We start from the raw sequence: 15,888 nt of genomic DNA, 5'->3' as shown, positions 1-15,888 counted from the left end.
TTTTCATCAGGATAAAACACAGTAGCTAATGCAGCATGAAAAGGACACCATTTGTCTTCTACTTGCCTCCTCCAGCTTTTCACTCCAACGATGCCGAGTGCCTTTGCAGCTTAATTAAGGATGGATGAAATTCATAAGAAGTGGTAACTGTAGCCAGTAAGTATGCGAGTAGCTTAGGAGATAAATGCAAAGCTCGTGGGATGTTTTAAATTTAGGATATGAGTAAGTGTGCACTTTGTGAAACATAGGCAGAATTGTGTTAAATATATGTAGTAAGTTAGTAAATGATGAGGCATGCCAAAAGTTAAAATAAATAGAAAATATGGTGGAACAGAGGGTCACTTGCAGTCAAAAACAGAAGAGAAAAACTGTTATGGAAAATCATGGTAGGTCTAAACTGACAATTTTGTTAGCCCTAATTCAGTCACATTTTTGGAGACACCTAAAATAATCTCTTATGTTGTCTACCCAGTGCCCCTCTTCAAGTTGTTGGCCAAAGCGGGAGGGATCTTATAGACTTCCAAACAACACAGGCATTTGTAATCCAGGGTGTAGTGAAGCCATTTGTAATCCAGGGTATAGTGAAACCATTGAACTAGACCACTCCACACAAGGGCTTACTGGGGATCAAACTACCAAGACTATCAGGGAGTAAGGGAAACAGTGGAAACAGGGAAGCTTTGAGCTGATGTAGGCTGTTCAGACTGGCTGAGAACTAGATACCTTGCCCAAGGTAGTTGACATTTGGGCAGCATAAGGGAGGCTCCTGAAACATTAAGGGAGGTTCCTGTCGTTAGGCCTCTACGTACCTGGCCAGGGTCCTTCTGTTTAGAACATTGTCACCAGCACACCATTTCGAGGGGCCACTTTGGACCTAACAGAGAGGATCCTAGGAAATCCCACTCTTAGCTGAGGAGCTTTTGGCATTTGATGGCTATTGGTGAAGAGAGTCAGTTTTCTTCAGGGATGCATCTCTTGATTTTTGTTTGTGAATAGCCTCACACAGCAATGATTGGACTCTTGGTTTAGAAACAACAACAAGGCCGGGCGGTGGTGGCACACGCCTTTAATCCCAGCACTTGGGAGGCAGAGGCAGGCGGATTTCTGAGTTCGAGGCCAGCCTGGTCTACAGAGTGAGTTCCAGGACAGCCAGGGCTATACAGAGAAACCCTGTCTCGAAAAACCAAAAAACAAAAAAAAAAAAAAAAAAAGAAACAACAACAATGTACCTGACTTTGGGAGAGAGAAATGGTGGGAGGAGTTGGAGAGAAGGGAGTGGAATTTGTGTCTAGCTGTAGGCATGCCCTAGTCTCTTCCCTTAAGGTCTAATCCAATGGGGTAGGTCAGGGCCTGGCTGGGAGACCTCTTCTAGGAAGGCAGATTCAGCTTAAGAACATGTTTTCCCTTCCCAGACTTCAAACGCCCTGTGCAGTTAAGAGCAGAGCCTTGGTTAGGTTTGACTGGCCTGGCTGGGTCTGACCTGCTTTTTGAGGCCTGCCTCAAAACTGCATAACTATTTATTGTTCTTTTCCATCTTTCTTTTTCCGATGCTGGCCAAAGCTCCCTCACTTAGCATTAGACTTCCTTACTCTCTTTCTGAAACTCCACTTTCCACCCCAAGGCTGCTTGCCCATGGTGGTTGACCATGTTTATATTCCCCATCCTCCTCTCTGGGGCAACTCGGAGATTCACAAATTGCCTGCTCTGGGCTTTTCTTTTTAAACTCTAGGAAGTTATCTTTGCGTTTCTGTTGAGTTTATTCTTTTATTAATTCAACTAAGATCCCCGGGAAGGGACCCAAATTCCTAGGTTATCACATGTTAAATCTGCAGGGATACCCTAGAATTTCGGGTAACGCTTTCCTCCTTTCTAATTCTTTAACTGACAAAGAGAACAGACTCATTCCTGCACTCCTAGATGGCATCAGTGGAGGTGGAGTTGATCTGAACACACCAGATGCATCAGATTCTCAGAAACAAGAAACCATTGCATTCATAGAGTCGTGGACTACATATAGAGTTCTAACGTCCTGCCTCAAAACATCTTGTCCCCAAAGCAAAACAAAAACTCACCCCACCTCAAAACAACAACGAGTACAAGTCTCTTCTCTCCACCCCCAAAATGTAAAGGTTAATTTCCTACCTTTACTCAAAGAACTAGCCATTTTTATAATGTATAGTAATATATCTAGTTGGAATGAAGCAAAAAATAAAATGTGAGACTTTAAATAAAGGGTCCATTCCTTGAGTCGCGTTTAACTCACTCTCCTGAGGGATTAGGGGTATCCAGACGCATTAATTTGATGCCCTGCACAGAACAGATTTGCAAACGAAGTAAAGGAAACTTGTGTTCGCTGAGGGCCTCCAAGAGCTTCCCAATTCCCCAACCTCGGGAAAGGATACAATTTCCCCAGGGCAGGCAAGCATCTGAAGCAACTCTTGCTTTGAATTGAGTCACTCCCTCTTCCCCGCACCCAGTCCTTCCGCCTCCGGAGGCCTTCGGGCTAGCTTCCGCTCTAGCCGCCTCCCGGCTCCTCTTTATGGTATACGCGGTCTCTCTAGCCGCATTCGCCATCCTCTTGGTGTCTGCGCCGTGCAAGCGGTAGTGTGGAAGGCGGAGCTTGGCCTGTTCAGGTACGGTGGTTCCGGAGCCCAACGGAGACCCGTGACAGCTCTGGTGGACCGGGCCGCCCGGCTGTGAGTGGATTCTGCGGATGGCACTTGAATGTGGGAGGCCGTGGGGGACCGGGATTTGGGTTGGGAGGGGAGGCCTGCACGGCGGAGGGGGCTTGCGGCTTGCAGCAGCCTGGCTCCGGGCGGGCTCTACCCTGACCACTGTAGGTCCGCCACTGTATCCGGGTCACAGACTACAGGCTTTTAGTTTGCAGTAGAAAGATTTGAACCCAGAGCCTGACTACTGCTGGGGTTCATCCCCATCTTCTTTGTGGGGACTCGCTCGTGCCAAACTAACTATCACCTCCCTGAGTAGCTCGGGTTACGGAAATGAGTAACTAGGCCTGGGTCTTTTAAGTTTTGTTGATTTGGTTGGTTTATTTTTTGAGACAGTTTCTCTGTGTAGTCTTGGCTGACCTAAATTTTCTGTGTAGATGAGGTTAGCCTAGAATTCAGAGATCCGCCTGCCTCTGCCTCCCAAGTCCAACTTTTAAAACATTTTTTAATTACTTTATTTTGTATGGATGGATGTTTTGCCAGCATGTATGTGCCAGCAGTTCGTGGCTGATGCCCAGAGAGATCAGAACAGGGCGTTGGATTCCCTTAAAATTGGAGTTGCAGGATATTATGAGCCACCGTGTGGGTGTTGGGAATTGAAATCGGGTCTTCTGGAAGAGCAGCCTCTAAAACTGTCTCTCCAGACCGTCTTTAAAATTCACAGTCTTCTCGGCTCTAGCCGTGTGATTTTAGTTAAGCACTTTGATGGGTTGGGTTTTTTGTTTTGTTTTAACTTTTTTTCTGCACTACATAGTGCCATGTACATAGTAGGTGTCTGTTGGATCAGTCTGATGATTTGAGTCATATTGATATGGCAGAGATTAGGGACATTGGTGAGTGAATTCCATACAGAGGTGGGGATGATTGCAGAAAGGTGGGATCTGATCACATCGATTTCAAAGAAAGTCTGACGTTTGGGATTCTAGGAATTTCTCAACATGTGTTTATTTTAAAAAGTTCTTAAGAGTAAAGTGCCAGAATTTGCTAATTAGAGAAGCCATGACTGTAGAGAGAATCGGTAATTCCTTGCCCTTGGAGCTTTGTGTATAATAGATTAACAAGTAGCAAAGTATGATGTTTCTGTAAAGCAGAAAGACTTGAAGTTACTCGTTTACATAGGTTGATGGAAACTTACCTCTGAGGAGACAAAGGAATTAGTGATGCTTGAAGAACTGATGTGAACAAGTGGGGTATACAGGTGACTGGATCCCGTGGTGGTCAGAGAACATGTAACCCTAGAGCCACCACACTCTGAGGAGGTTTTGCTAAGTTGACCCGTGAGTGATTGGCCAAACTTTATGGGCCTCGAAACAATGGGACTTAAAATTGAATTGAGAAATATTTTGTTCCAGTTGATCAGTAGAAATGAGCAGTTCAGTAAATAATTGATAAATGTATAAATAAAACAGACACTAGAAATCATGAGCTTTCTCTTGGATAAAATCCCCAGGAATTCAGTTAATGACTGTTTAAAGCATAAAAACGACAACAACAAAAGCAAAATAAAACCTGGAGTAAGTCATTTAGTTAAATACTTGTCAGAGGTATTTTTTGCTGTTTGGAAAACAAAATAGATGCATATACAATGCCACACATACCCAAGAAGGGCCTTCAGACCCACTGACCCATTCAGGCGTTAAAGTATAGTGTATTTGGTGTTAATATTTGTCAATTAGAGTGTCTAGCCCCAGGGATCCTCCTGCCTCTGTTTTCCCGGCACTGGGATTACAGATGAGCACCGAGCACTTGGCTTTTTTGCTTTTGTGTGGGTTCACGGAATAATGCCTGGGTCCTTATGCTTACATATCGAGCACTATACTGACTGAACCATCTTGACTGTTGCCAACAGTCTTGTCTGGAAAAGAAACACCTCAGGTAGGAAATTTAAACTGAGCAGTTCCTGTAAGTTGTTCTTCAGGAAGTCAGTTTTAGCTCAAGCAAGAAAGAGCTAGAACCAAAGAAGGCTCTGCTTACTAAAAGGCTCTGAAAATGGAGGTGCCAAATTTAGCAGATAAAGATTCATGACTATCCACTTAGATAAGAATTTCAGACAGACAGGATTAACTTTTTAGCAATATGTAGTACATAATTGATACTTCATTATCTAAAGCACAAATTTGCAAATTTACCTAATTTGTATCTGGCAACAACTGTAGACAGTTCTCCTTTAACAGTGACTCCAAAGAGATCCTTTAAAAAAAAAAAAAATGCAGTGACTGGAACTGAAGAGATGGGTCATCAGTTAAGAGCACTAGGTGCTTTTCCCAAAGACCTAGGTTGAATCCCCAGCACCCACATAGCAGCTAACAACTGCAACTCCAGTTCCATGGCGTCTGATGCTCCACTTTCTAGCCTTTGCAGCCATGTAAGACACAGACATCCATGCAAGCAAAGCACCGATACACACTTTGCTTTTTTGGGTTTGTTTGTTTGTTTGTTTGTTTGTTTTAAATACAATGATTGGATGGGCAGTTTAATTTTCTACAATTGACCCATCAAAGATTATAGTACTTTAGGGATTTAGGTTTCTAAAAATAAACTTCCTTAGTTTGACCTTCCTGAGATGACCTTTCCCCCTCTTTTGAGATAGTTTCTAGCCCAGACTGGCATCCAGGGATGTAGCTGAGACTGACCTTGAATTTCTGATCAGTCGGCCTCCCAGATGGTGAGATTGTAGGAATGTTACCACTTGTTTCTACAGTGCTGGGAATTGAACCCAGGACTTTGTCTATTTCAGGGAGTTCAGGGCAGAGTATTCTCAGTTTCCTGCTCCAGGCCATCTGCATGCTGAATTGTGAATTTTCTTTTTCCTGTACTGAAGATCTCATTTTTTCCTTCACTATCCTATAAGATTCTTTCCTTGGGTTCCCAGTTTTTGGGTTCCTGTAAGAATGGCAACCAGCACCTCCTTCATCTTGTTCTCTCTTTCATCCAAATCGCCCACCAAGTTGAGTGTCTTATAATATATATCAGGAGCCATGCAACTGCCATCATGAGTTGCTGGCAGTCTCAGCTCACATATGCTGTAGTCTCAAGGACTACAGTGTATCCTCTGCTTGTTCAACTGATTGCAGGCCCTCATGGTACTGGCACAGCAGGCCCCATACTTCCTTGCACTAACTTTCCCTGTTTACCAGAGGTTAAACAAATATCTGTTTACCACATCTGAGGCACCAGCCACAAACCTAAATAATGATCCCACCAAAGTAAATACTGGTGAGCCAGGGAGTTTGTTTGGCTTATGGTATAGAATATTGATGAGATTATTTACAGGAATATGGGTAACACCCTCATGAATGACAGCCTCCTGGAGATTACATCCTTGAGTCTTTCCTACAGTTATCCTGTCATGTCACTTCCTGTGAAGTGGTTACAATTCCTTTGCCATTCTAGTCTCAATGTATCAGTTAGTTGCTATGGTTACCAGACCCTGTACACTCTACTCCCAAGATGGCTGTGGGGTAATTTCCCTGTGTCTAGAGGTAGAAGACGGTTGCAGAAGGTTTTGTTTAGGCTTTTCATGTGTGATTGTTCATCCAGATGAGATTTAATTTTTTCTTTTTTAATGTTAACCAGTAATCCTTTTCACTTTGGTTTATAATGCCATCTATTTACAGTACCACATCATACAACAAAACCCAGTCTGTTTGTCTGTACTACAGCAATACCATAGCGTCTTTAATTATCTTTCTAATAAATCAGCCATTCTTTTCTTTCACATTTTCTAGGACTTGTACTCTTTCATGCAGTCAGCTTTCACACTCCAGCAGGAAGGCAGAGGGGGTTTCCAATTGTCTTTTGATTAAAATAGTATTGAATTTGTAGGATTCCAAAAAGGTATTTTGTATTTTTGTAACGTTTGTATATTGCATAAAGCATACAGTGTTTTGGTTTCTAGCATCCTTGTTAAATCCCCTACAAATTCTAAGCAGTTTTTCTGTTGAGCCTCTAATATTTCTCATGTGAACATTTCTTGTTTCTTCCACTTCTCTCCTTAAACCATGTAATGTGATGTTAACATTGTAGCTGTGATTGCAAATATTCTGGTATAGATCTAACCTGACAAGACTTTTTCTCGATTTCTGTGATAAATACAATCTTTTTTATTGTAGGCTTTTGGTATTTCCTGCTACTCCATGTTTGCTGTGCTTTGCTTTTGTTTTCTAAAGAACCTGCATTTTACTAACTTTTTACAGTTTTCCAAACCAGAATTTTCAGTACAAATCTGTCTTTAATGTTTTCTCTAGGTTGGCCTATCAAAGAGATTTCTAGATAAAATAAAACAGGGGAAGCGTGGTAGATTCAAGGATGATGGATCCGTGTTCAGTTGGAGTCCAGCTTCGTACCACACACGACTGCCATAAAACCTTCTATACTCGGCACACAGGTTTCAAGACATTGAAAGAATTGTCATCAAATGACATGCTCTTACTTCAGCTTAGAACTGGAATGACACTTTCTGGGAATAATACAATTTGTCTCCATCATGTAAAAATTTATATTGACAGATTTGAAGAGTTACAGAAGTCGTGTTGTGACCCATTTAACATACACAAGAAGCTAGCCAAAAAGAATCTGCATGTAATTGACTTAGATGATGCCACTTTTCTGAGCGCAAAGTTTGGAAGGCAGCTCGTACCTGGTTGGAAGCTTTGTCCAAAATGTACCCAGATCATCAATGGAAGTGTGGATGTTGATTCAGATGATCGCCAGAGACGGAAACCCGAATCAGATGTATGTATAGATGCCATTAGGCTTTCTACAGTGTGGGACGTTAAATATGCAGAGTAACTATAAGATCATATTTATCATATTTCTATCACATTCATTAGCATATAACAGATTTAAAGTTGAGGTGAAATAGTGATGTTTTAAAATGTTTCCATACACTCAAGGTCCAGAATGAACAGTAAACAAGGGCTTAGAACAAAAGAACGTAATGTGCCCAAGATTTCAAAGCTACAGCTTCTGTTCTTAGACCTTAGGGAGCAGAGTTTAGTAATGGCCTTTAGAACATTGGCAGTTTAGGGAGCGTAGATCCTTTTCTGTTACTGAAGTAGCTAAGTGAATGTTTCGCCTACTGGAGACTGCACACCAGGGATGATGTCTGTCTTTGTCTAGGACTAAAGCACTGCTTTAAGAAAAGAATCAAAGAAGTGGCTTATCATTGATTTTTATTTTGGGTTTGAGGTGGGGGCTTACTCTGTAGCAGACTGGCCTGGAACTCTCCATGTTCTCATGGAGAACCAGCCTCGTTCCCATGACAGTGGTCCTCCGTCAGCCTTCCTGAACTGGGGCCTCCAGGCCTAAGTCATAGTAGCCAGTAGTCAGTGAATCTAATTTCAGTTTTTCTCCTTTGAAGATGTTTGGTTTGGGACCCCAGGATAAAGGACTGAGGTACATATTTTACATACCAAAGTAGACCTGGCCTCCAAGGTAGGTTTACCGGGAAATTGCTCTCAGATGGGCAAATTCACTGGCCCCAAGGACCAAGGCCAGGGAAGTCGCCATGGGGAAACAGTAGGGGGAGGAGGGTGCACACCTCAGCCCTTTGTCCCTGGGTCCAAATCCAAACAAATTATTTCATTCTTATCTGAAGTTTTTAAATATTTGTGACTTTTCATAATGTTTCTGCCTCTAAGTTCTGAATATAATTAAGGTTAAATTTAGGGCTCCCTGTGCTCAAAGAGCACATAGTTTTTACATTGTAAAGTATGAAATATTTTATGCTTTTCTCAGGTTTCATGCCTGTACACAGGTCATTTATATCAGAAAAGTTGAGATTCGTGAAGGTGTCTTTACCCCCTCAGGAGCATTTCTCAGAGGTTCTCTTTAAGCATTCTATAATTCTTGCTGCTGGCATATTTTCTCAGTTTTCTCCTTTTTGTTGTATTAATAAACCAAAGTAAAATTTTAAGTTGTGTGTATTGTGTTCCTCTCAGGCATATCTCCAGGACCCAGAACTATGTGAAGTTCGTCATAGATACTCGATGATTCTAGACTTGGATGTCTTCACCTCATCTCTCCATTGTTCTTACATGACTGACTTCTATACCACCTAATCTTGGCTTTGGGTGTATGAAAGCATTTTGAAAGACCACCTATTTTTACCTCCCCAAAATAACAGACTTAAAATCTTAGCACCAAACTTTTGATTTACCAGAGCCTATAATATATATATATATACAGACACTGTATGTCTATATATATACAGTGTGTGTGTATATATACATGTATATATGTACATATACGTGTGTGTATATAGACATACACACACAGTACACTTCAGAATGTGAAGCTACCGTACTTCTCTCCTCTTAAAGTTAGAAGTTCTGAAGGACAGAGACTTGATATTTGGAAGCTCGGTTCTGTGCTGGTGGATTATGTGACACTTTTTGCTCCTTCTCTCTTGAGGTGGCAGCCATTTGCTGTCCTCAGTGTGCCAGGCTCTTGCACCTGCTGCCTAAGAGACAAAAGGAGGAAAAATAGTACAAAAGTTTGAATATAGACTAGAAGAGTGGCTTTTCCCACCTTCCTTTCTGTGTATGTTCCAAACTGCATTCTTAACTGGGGGGTAACCTGGGCTAATGCTAAATAAACTCCTATTTGATCTCAAGATTTTAATTTATAGTTTTCTTACTTTTATTCAGGGAAGGACTGCTAAGGCTCTGAGGTCACTTCAGTTTACAAACCCAGGAAAGCAAACTGAATTTGCTCCAGAAAGTGGTAAAAGGGAGAAAAGGAAGCTCACCAAAAATACAAGCGCTGGTTCCGACAGGTGGGCAGCCAGTTCCAGTCTGTCGGTTATTTGTTGTGTTACTGCTGCACGGCTACTTTATTCCTGTGGTTTTGTTGTTTGTTTGTTTGTTTTCCTTAATTTTCATTATTTTTCTGACCAATCATTTTAAGTTGTATTCTGATGAGTTAAACCTGAAAGCCTTGGCTGTCACTCATAAGAAAATAAAGCATCCGATGGAACTCTAGAAGCTTCTTTCTGAGAAGGTAGCATGAAGTGAACGAGGTAATATTTTGGAATTAGAGTTAAAATAATTGAAGAAACATCTTAGAGCTCTCTGGTGTCTAGTTTGCAAAATTTGATACTGATGCTCTCGTCTTGATGTGTCTGCTTTCTGTGTACAGTATTTATGAGAACTCAAGAGTGCTTTCGATTAGCACAGGTCAGAAGTAGACACAGTTCTAGTATAGTCAACAGAAGGAACAGGAGCTAAGTCACTTAAAATATATATCCTAACATTGAGGCTGTCCAAAAGACACTGACAAATTTGTTATAACAGATAGGGCTGTCTTCTTACTGGAATCGACATATTTGCCTTTATTCCAACTGTGAAGTTTTCCATTGAGTGATTTAAAATATTTTCAGACCAGATTTACCAGAAGTCATTAAAAAAAGAAACAGGACTGGATGGAGAGATGGCTCAGAGGTTGAGAGCACTGGCTGCTCTTCTAGAGGTTCTGAGTTCAATTCCCAGCAACCACATGGTGGCTCACAATCATCTGTAATGGGATCTGATGCCCTCTTCTGACATGCAAGCATATGTGCAGGCAGAACACTATGTATATAATAATTAATAAGTCTTTTTTTAAAAAAGAAGAAACAAGAAGCAGATTGATTAGAGTGTAAGACCTCTAGAGGAGGAGGTGTCCTGTGTTCACAGCAGTATCATTTGGTAACCAATAAAGTGAGTCTCTGCCAGCTACTCATTCCTCTGATGCTTTGTGTAAAGCCTTTTGGTGGGACATTTCCTTATACAATTCGTTTTAGTTATAAGTAGTATTTGTGTACATCTTAATGTGTATGTATGTATGTGGGTGCATATATCATGTCATGGGTGTAGGAGATCAGAGGAAACCTGAAGTCCGTTTTTGCCTCCAGCCTTGGGTCCAGGAATCCCTCAGTTACCACGCTTGAACACTGAGCATCTTGGCCATTGAGCTGCCCCACCAGCCCTGAGCTAACATCTGCGTGGCTTCAGTGGTCCTTTATTGTCCTCATTTAGGCCACTCTTCCCATCTAGAACTCTCCTGGGGAGTACATAGTAAGCCAGTTTAGTAGACTGCGTCTCTACATAGAAATACTTTACCTCCATTTTCTTCATATCTTATTTTCAACTAAATATTCAAATATAATATGTATGAAGTGCAGCTCACTGTTTTATTTTACAGACAAATTATTCCAGCAAAGAGTAAGGTGTATGACAGCCAGGGCCTGCTGATTTTCAGCGGCATGGACCTCTGCGACTGCCTGGACGAGGACTGCTTAGGATGCTTCTACGCCTGTCCCACTTGTGGCTCTACCAAATGTGGGGCTGAGTGCCGCTGCGACCGCAAGTGGCTGTATGAGCAGATAGAGATTGAAGGAGGAGAGATAATCCATAATAAACATGCTGGGTAATTGATAGCATCAAACTACGGGGCTCTAAAACACTCTCTCTCTCTTCCTCCCTCTCTTTAAAATTCTGTCGCTTTTAGATGCAAGTATAGCCTAACTGGTGATAAATAAGTCTGAAACACCTTAGTATGAATTTGGTCGCATTTGGGGTGCTTTACAATTCTTTATTTGGTGTAAATTTAGATGGGTTGTTTTTCCAGAGTCGGCTCTAAGCTGGTCTGGGTCAGTCTAACAAGTGTAGGTAGTTGCGATTTTTAGGGTTCCCATATGAACAAGTTTCAGTGTTGATGATTTAGCTGAATCCTCCCCATCCCATAGCAGCCTAATGCAGATTTGAGTTTACCTCAGTATACTGTTAGCTGCACGGAGTCTACCTTCCCAGTGCAGAAGTCAGGATGGGCTTAGCAGCTGTGCTTCGTGGTCTGTGCCAATCAGGAGCTTCTTTTCCGTTCTGCCAGTGGTTGCTCTCTGTACACCTGTTATTTAATTCACTTACAGCAAAGCATATGGTCTGTTATCTCCCTGTCACCCATATGATATTTTACAAAAATGATCACCCAAATATTGACCAGCAAAGACGAAAATGCAGCAAAGAAATGAACAGTGACATTTCTGGAAATTTGGATCAGTCGTCAATGGAATTGTAGACATCGCCGCTGGTCATGGGAGTGTTGATTACCATTGCTGTTCTGGAGACAGATGTGCCTCAGAGGAACCTGGTGATGGAAACTTACCCACATTGCTGAGAGAAGCAGCTGGGATGAGCAAGACCGTCCTACACGAAGTTATGGTAAAAGCGTAACGTTAAAGGCCATTTATTGTAAATAGATGTTTCTCAACATTGGAATGGTCAGAAAGGTTCCTGATCAATGTTACTAACAAAACAGTCAAACACTGTTTAGACTACTTTTAGGCAACACAATAAAACTCCAATTCTCGATATATAAACTTTAATTTTCTTATCCATTTATAGCTACAAGTCTTTAATGTTTTGATGGATAATTAAAGGTCATACAGCAGTCCTCTTTCCCCTTGATTATTAGCATTTCTTTGGTGCATGGCCTCACAGTGCTGTGCAAATAGGCCCAGCCCTTAGCTGGGAGCAGGGCCTGTGACACAGAAAATTGATCTCCATGCAACACAATAGGTGGACATTTTGAAAATAAACTAGATACCTAAGTGCTAAAATACAGTTCATCTAACTAGATATGAACACAAATGTTCATTACACCATCTGCTTTTCAGTTCTTAATCTGTGCATTCTTGGTAAAAATTTGTTCCTGAAGAAAAATTTTTTCCTCTGTTTCCATTTAAGACATGAGTGTATAGTACATAAGTGGCTGCACACATTTGTCTCAGTCACTCTTCTATTGCTGTGAAGAGATACCATGACCAAGCAAGGCAACACTTATAAGGAAGCATTGTATTGAGGGCTTGCTTACAGTTTCAAAGGCTTAGCCTATTAGCATCATGGTGGGGAGCATGGTAGCCTGCAGACAGATGTTGTATCAGTATCTGAGACCTTTATGTCCTTACCCAAAGGCAAGAGAGACTCAGCCTGGCATGGCTTTTGAAACAATGCTCAGCACCAGTGACACACTTTTCCAACAAGGCCACCCCTCCTAATTCTTACCTAATAGTACCACTCACTGGTAAATACGAATTCAAGTGTATGAGCCTATGGGGCCCTTAGTCAGATCATCACAGCAGGATTTGTGGCTGTTGAGATGGTGGATAGATGGGAGGATTGAGACTTCTAAATATGTCCCTCAAGAGTGATGAAAAATGGAGATGCTGGGACATATGGGATAGAAACAAGGCTTCTGGGTACTGCTGAAGTCTTGCTGAGAACTCAGAATAAAAACATCTCCAGCACTTCTTACTCACTAAAGCCTCTTGTAGTCTCCAAGGTTCTGTTGTTCCTGAATCTTTACAGCTTAAAAGACTTGGAAGCATGGAAGCCAGTTGGAGTTTTCCAGCACAATAACATTTTTGTTTAGTTATCTCTGTACTCACTTGCTTTTCTTTGATAAGCTGCCATTTCCAACTTGGAATTAAATGTGTTTTCATTTAGAGTTTTTCTTTGACAATGTAACCCAGGCTGGCCCTGGACCTCTGCAGCCTCTGTACCACAGCCTTTTTCATACTGGGGTGACATGCATGTGTTTACCATGCTGCTAAAATTAAAATTTGGGGCATTGATTTTTTCCTACAATGAGAGTATATTTCTAATGGGGAAAAGACTTTATATAAAAAATGGCTACAGTTAATCATTCCTTAGACCAGATCTGTTCTTTTTGTAAAGAGAATAATAATGTTTCCAAGGGGAAGGTTCTCAACGGTTCTGCTGTTTGTTCTTTGTGTGTATTTGGGAACCAAAAATATTGTAGAGTTTATAGACAAAAGTATATCTGATCTTGAGTAAACTAATAAAGACTGTATTTTAGAAATAAACAATGCAGGCTTACTGTTTAATTTTTAAGTATGTATGTGTGTGAGAGAGAAAGAACTTAAATTAATAAAGACTTTTAAAAATAAACAATGCAGACTTGTTTATTATTTTTAAGTGTGTGTGAGATCTTGAGTAACTAATAAAGACAGTATTTTAGAAGTAACACAAGCTTACTATTTATTATTTTTAAGTGTGTGAGTGCGCATGCGCATGAGTGTGCATCGGATATGTAGATGTGGAGGCCCAAGGTTGATTTGGTTGTATCCTCAGTTGCTTGCCACTGTATTTGCTGAGATTGTGCGACTCACTGGCCCTGGAGCTTGCTGATTGGACCGTTCTAGCTAGCCAGCTTGCCCAGGGATTGCCAATCTTTCCCTCAGCTCTGTGATTACAGGTAAGCCACCACACTCAAGGACTTCAATGGGTGCTGGAGATCCAAACCCATCCACACTTGAAGAGCAAGCACTTCATCCTCTGAGCCGTCTTGCCACTGAAAACGATCCTTTCTGTTATTTGGTGTAGATTTTTGTTGGTTAACAAGAACATTGAGTATTTGAAAAAGTCTTATTCATAGATCTATATCCCAATCTATGATCACACCCGTCTCACCTCCAAAAAAGGTGATTAAAAATTGGTTGGCAATGCAGAACAAAGGTGTGTCCTGCCCAGACCGACCTCTGTATTAAGCCTTGCACTTGACTTCTGGCTACTCTGGGGAAAAGCTTACATGCTTACTGGAAATTCATGTGACACCTTAGTTTTTGCTGACATCTGCTGGTGTCACTGAAAATAAACACCACAAACCCGTCACCTTACAGTCATTGTATTAAGTATTATCACAGTGATGCAAAACAATCTAGTTTTTAGAAACCAAAAAGAGTATTATTTGGTGAGTGAGTGCCAATGGGATGGAGGTCAGAGGACACCTGGGTCCCCTTCTCTTCTTCCACCTTTCCATGGATCCTGTGGATCAAACTCAGTTTACCAGGCTTTCACCAGATGAGCCATCTACTCCTTTTCTGGTTGGTAATGTTGCCAGAGTCTTTCTGGAATAAGCACTACAACACCAATGAGAAGGGGAGAGAGAAATGTTAACGGTGGGTGGGAACCAGGATTGCTCCTGAAAGGCCTTGGTAGTGGGTCCAGGTTACATTACTCTAATACCATGGGTGGGGCAGATGGGCAAGATTTTATGGAAGTGGAAGTAGTAGACAAAAGTTGTTAGGATGAGCAGCCCATTGTTTCAGCTACTTCTCTAGGACATTCTGTTGTAAGTAGTGCGTGAAGTCATGCTTGGCAAATAGGCAGTAGCAACAATGCTTTAAATCACTAGATAGATTAATAAACAGCTAATCCTTGGGCTTTGCCTTATACCACTTCAGTAAGAGTTACTAATGTTTATATTGAGACATCTAGTTAGATTATATAACACACAAATCTCTGGAGAACAGTAGCTGATACAGTAGCCCAATTAACATCTATCCCAAAATAGTTCCTAGTAAGACCTTCGATTAAAATGTAAGTAAAAATAAACCCTTACTAGATTTCCTTTTATACAACTATGTAGGAAGCACAGCCTAGAGTAAGCATTGGAGGAATCGGGACTGTTAAACTCACAAGCCTGCTTTCTTCTGGTTATCTGGAATTTGGCAGTGAAAGCAGATAAAAACAGCTGTGATCCTATGTACCCTATTGGGAGGCAGCCTCCACCTGAAGCCCCCCAAAATGCTAAGAAATGTTCAGGCCCTAAACCTGGGCTTTGTCAGTGAATAAAACACGTCCTTAAGGAAGAGGCTCCATGCAATTTGCACCCTCCATCATTACGCTTACAAGTTCCTCCTCTCTAGGTCCTGGCCCTGAGCAGTTTCCTACTCAGTAGATTTCACTCTTACAACAAAGGTCTCAGACACTTTGCTATATTGAGGTGTTTTGGAAGAGGATTTCCATGTAGTCATCTCTGAAGCTTTGATATGAGAATTGTCACATGGTGACTTTTCCTTTAAAATTTTACTGTAAAAACTAGTAAGAAAACAGCATTTACAGGATCACATTCTTTAAGAGTTTCAACCCTTTAGAACATTTCCTCATGTAGTGACCCCTAGCCATAAATTTACTTTGATTATGAATCATAATATAAATATTTGATATGCTGGACACATGATAGACCCACAGGTTGAGAACCACTGCTCTAGAAGTTTTGATCCAGTCTGACTGACCAAGTCTGGCTGTTCCAAGTTTCCATTTTTACATCTTCTAGATTCATGTATACCTGTGCATTGTGATACCTGCAGGCATCC

The 15,888-nt window shown here is 41.3% G+C and overlaps 1 protein-coding gene across 3 annotated transcripts; it reads left to right on the top strand.

Annotated features, from left to right (window-relative positions):
* Positions 1-2,547: 2,547 nt before the first annotated feature.
* Arl14ep (ADP ribosylation factor like GTPase 14 effector protein) lies at positions 2,548-13,678 on the top strand. Of its 3 annotated transcripts, none has more exons than XM_028767010.1 (5): positions 2,548-2,633; positions 6,977-7,463; positions 9,380-9,507; positions 10,914-11,138; positions 11,638-13,678. In XM_028767010.1, the coding sequence occupies exons 2-5, from the start codon at positions 7,038-7,040 to the stop codon at positions 11,690-11,692; spliced, it is 834 nt and encodes a 277-aa protein (XP_028622843.1). In that variant the 5' UTR covers positions 2,548-2,633; positions 6,977-7,037; the 3' UTR covers positions 11,693-13,678. The 3 variants fall into 3 exon arrangements, with proteins under 3 accessions (XP_028622843.1, XP_028622842.1, XP_028622844.1); XM_028767009.1 differs by having other exon boundaries at positions 2,597-2,696; XM_028767011.1 differs by lacking the exon at positions 11,638-13,678 and having other exon boundaries at positions 2,597-2,696; positions 10,914-11,142.
* The last annotated feature ends 2,210 nt before the right edge of the window (positions 13,679-15,888 follow it).

This window comes from Grammomys surdaster, unplaced genomic scaffold (genome assembly GCF_004785775.1).
Source record: "Grammomys surdaster isolate TR1022 unplaced genomic scaffold, NIH_TR_1.0 170, whole genome shotgun sequence".
NCBI classification, from domain to species: domain Eukaryota; kingdom Metazoa; phylum Chordata; class Mammalia; order Rodentia; family Muridae; genus Grammomys; species Grammomys surdaster.
Note: the sequence above shows the minus strand (reverse complement) of the source record. Positions and strands in the feature narration are given on the sequence as shown.

Bases quoted from the DNA above. Each gene is read 5' to 3' on its own strand.
- Arl14ep (XM_028767010.1), top strand. From the start codon at position 7,038: ATGATGGATCCGTGTTCAGTTGGAGTCCAGCTTCGTACCACACACGAC. The intron at 7,464-9,379 runs GTATGTATAGAT...ACTTTTATTCAG, and splicing joins GACGGAAACCCGAATCAGAT to GGAAGGACTGCTAAGGCTCT. The intron at 9,508-10,913 runs GTGGGCAGCCAG...TTTATTTTACAG, and splicing joins ACAAGCGCTGGTTCCGACAG to ACAAATTATTCCAGCAAAGA.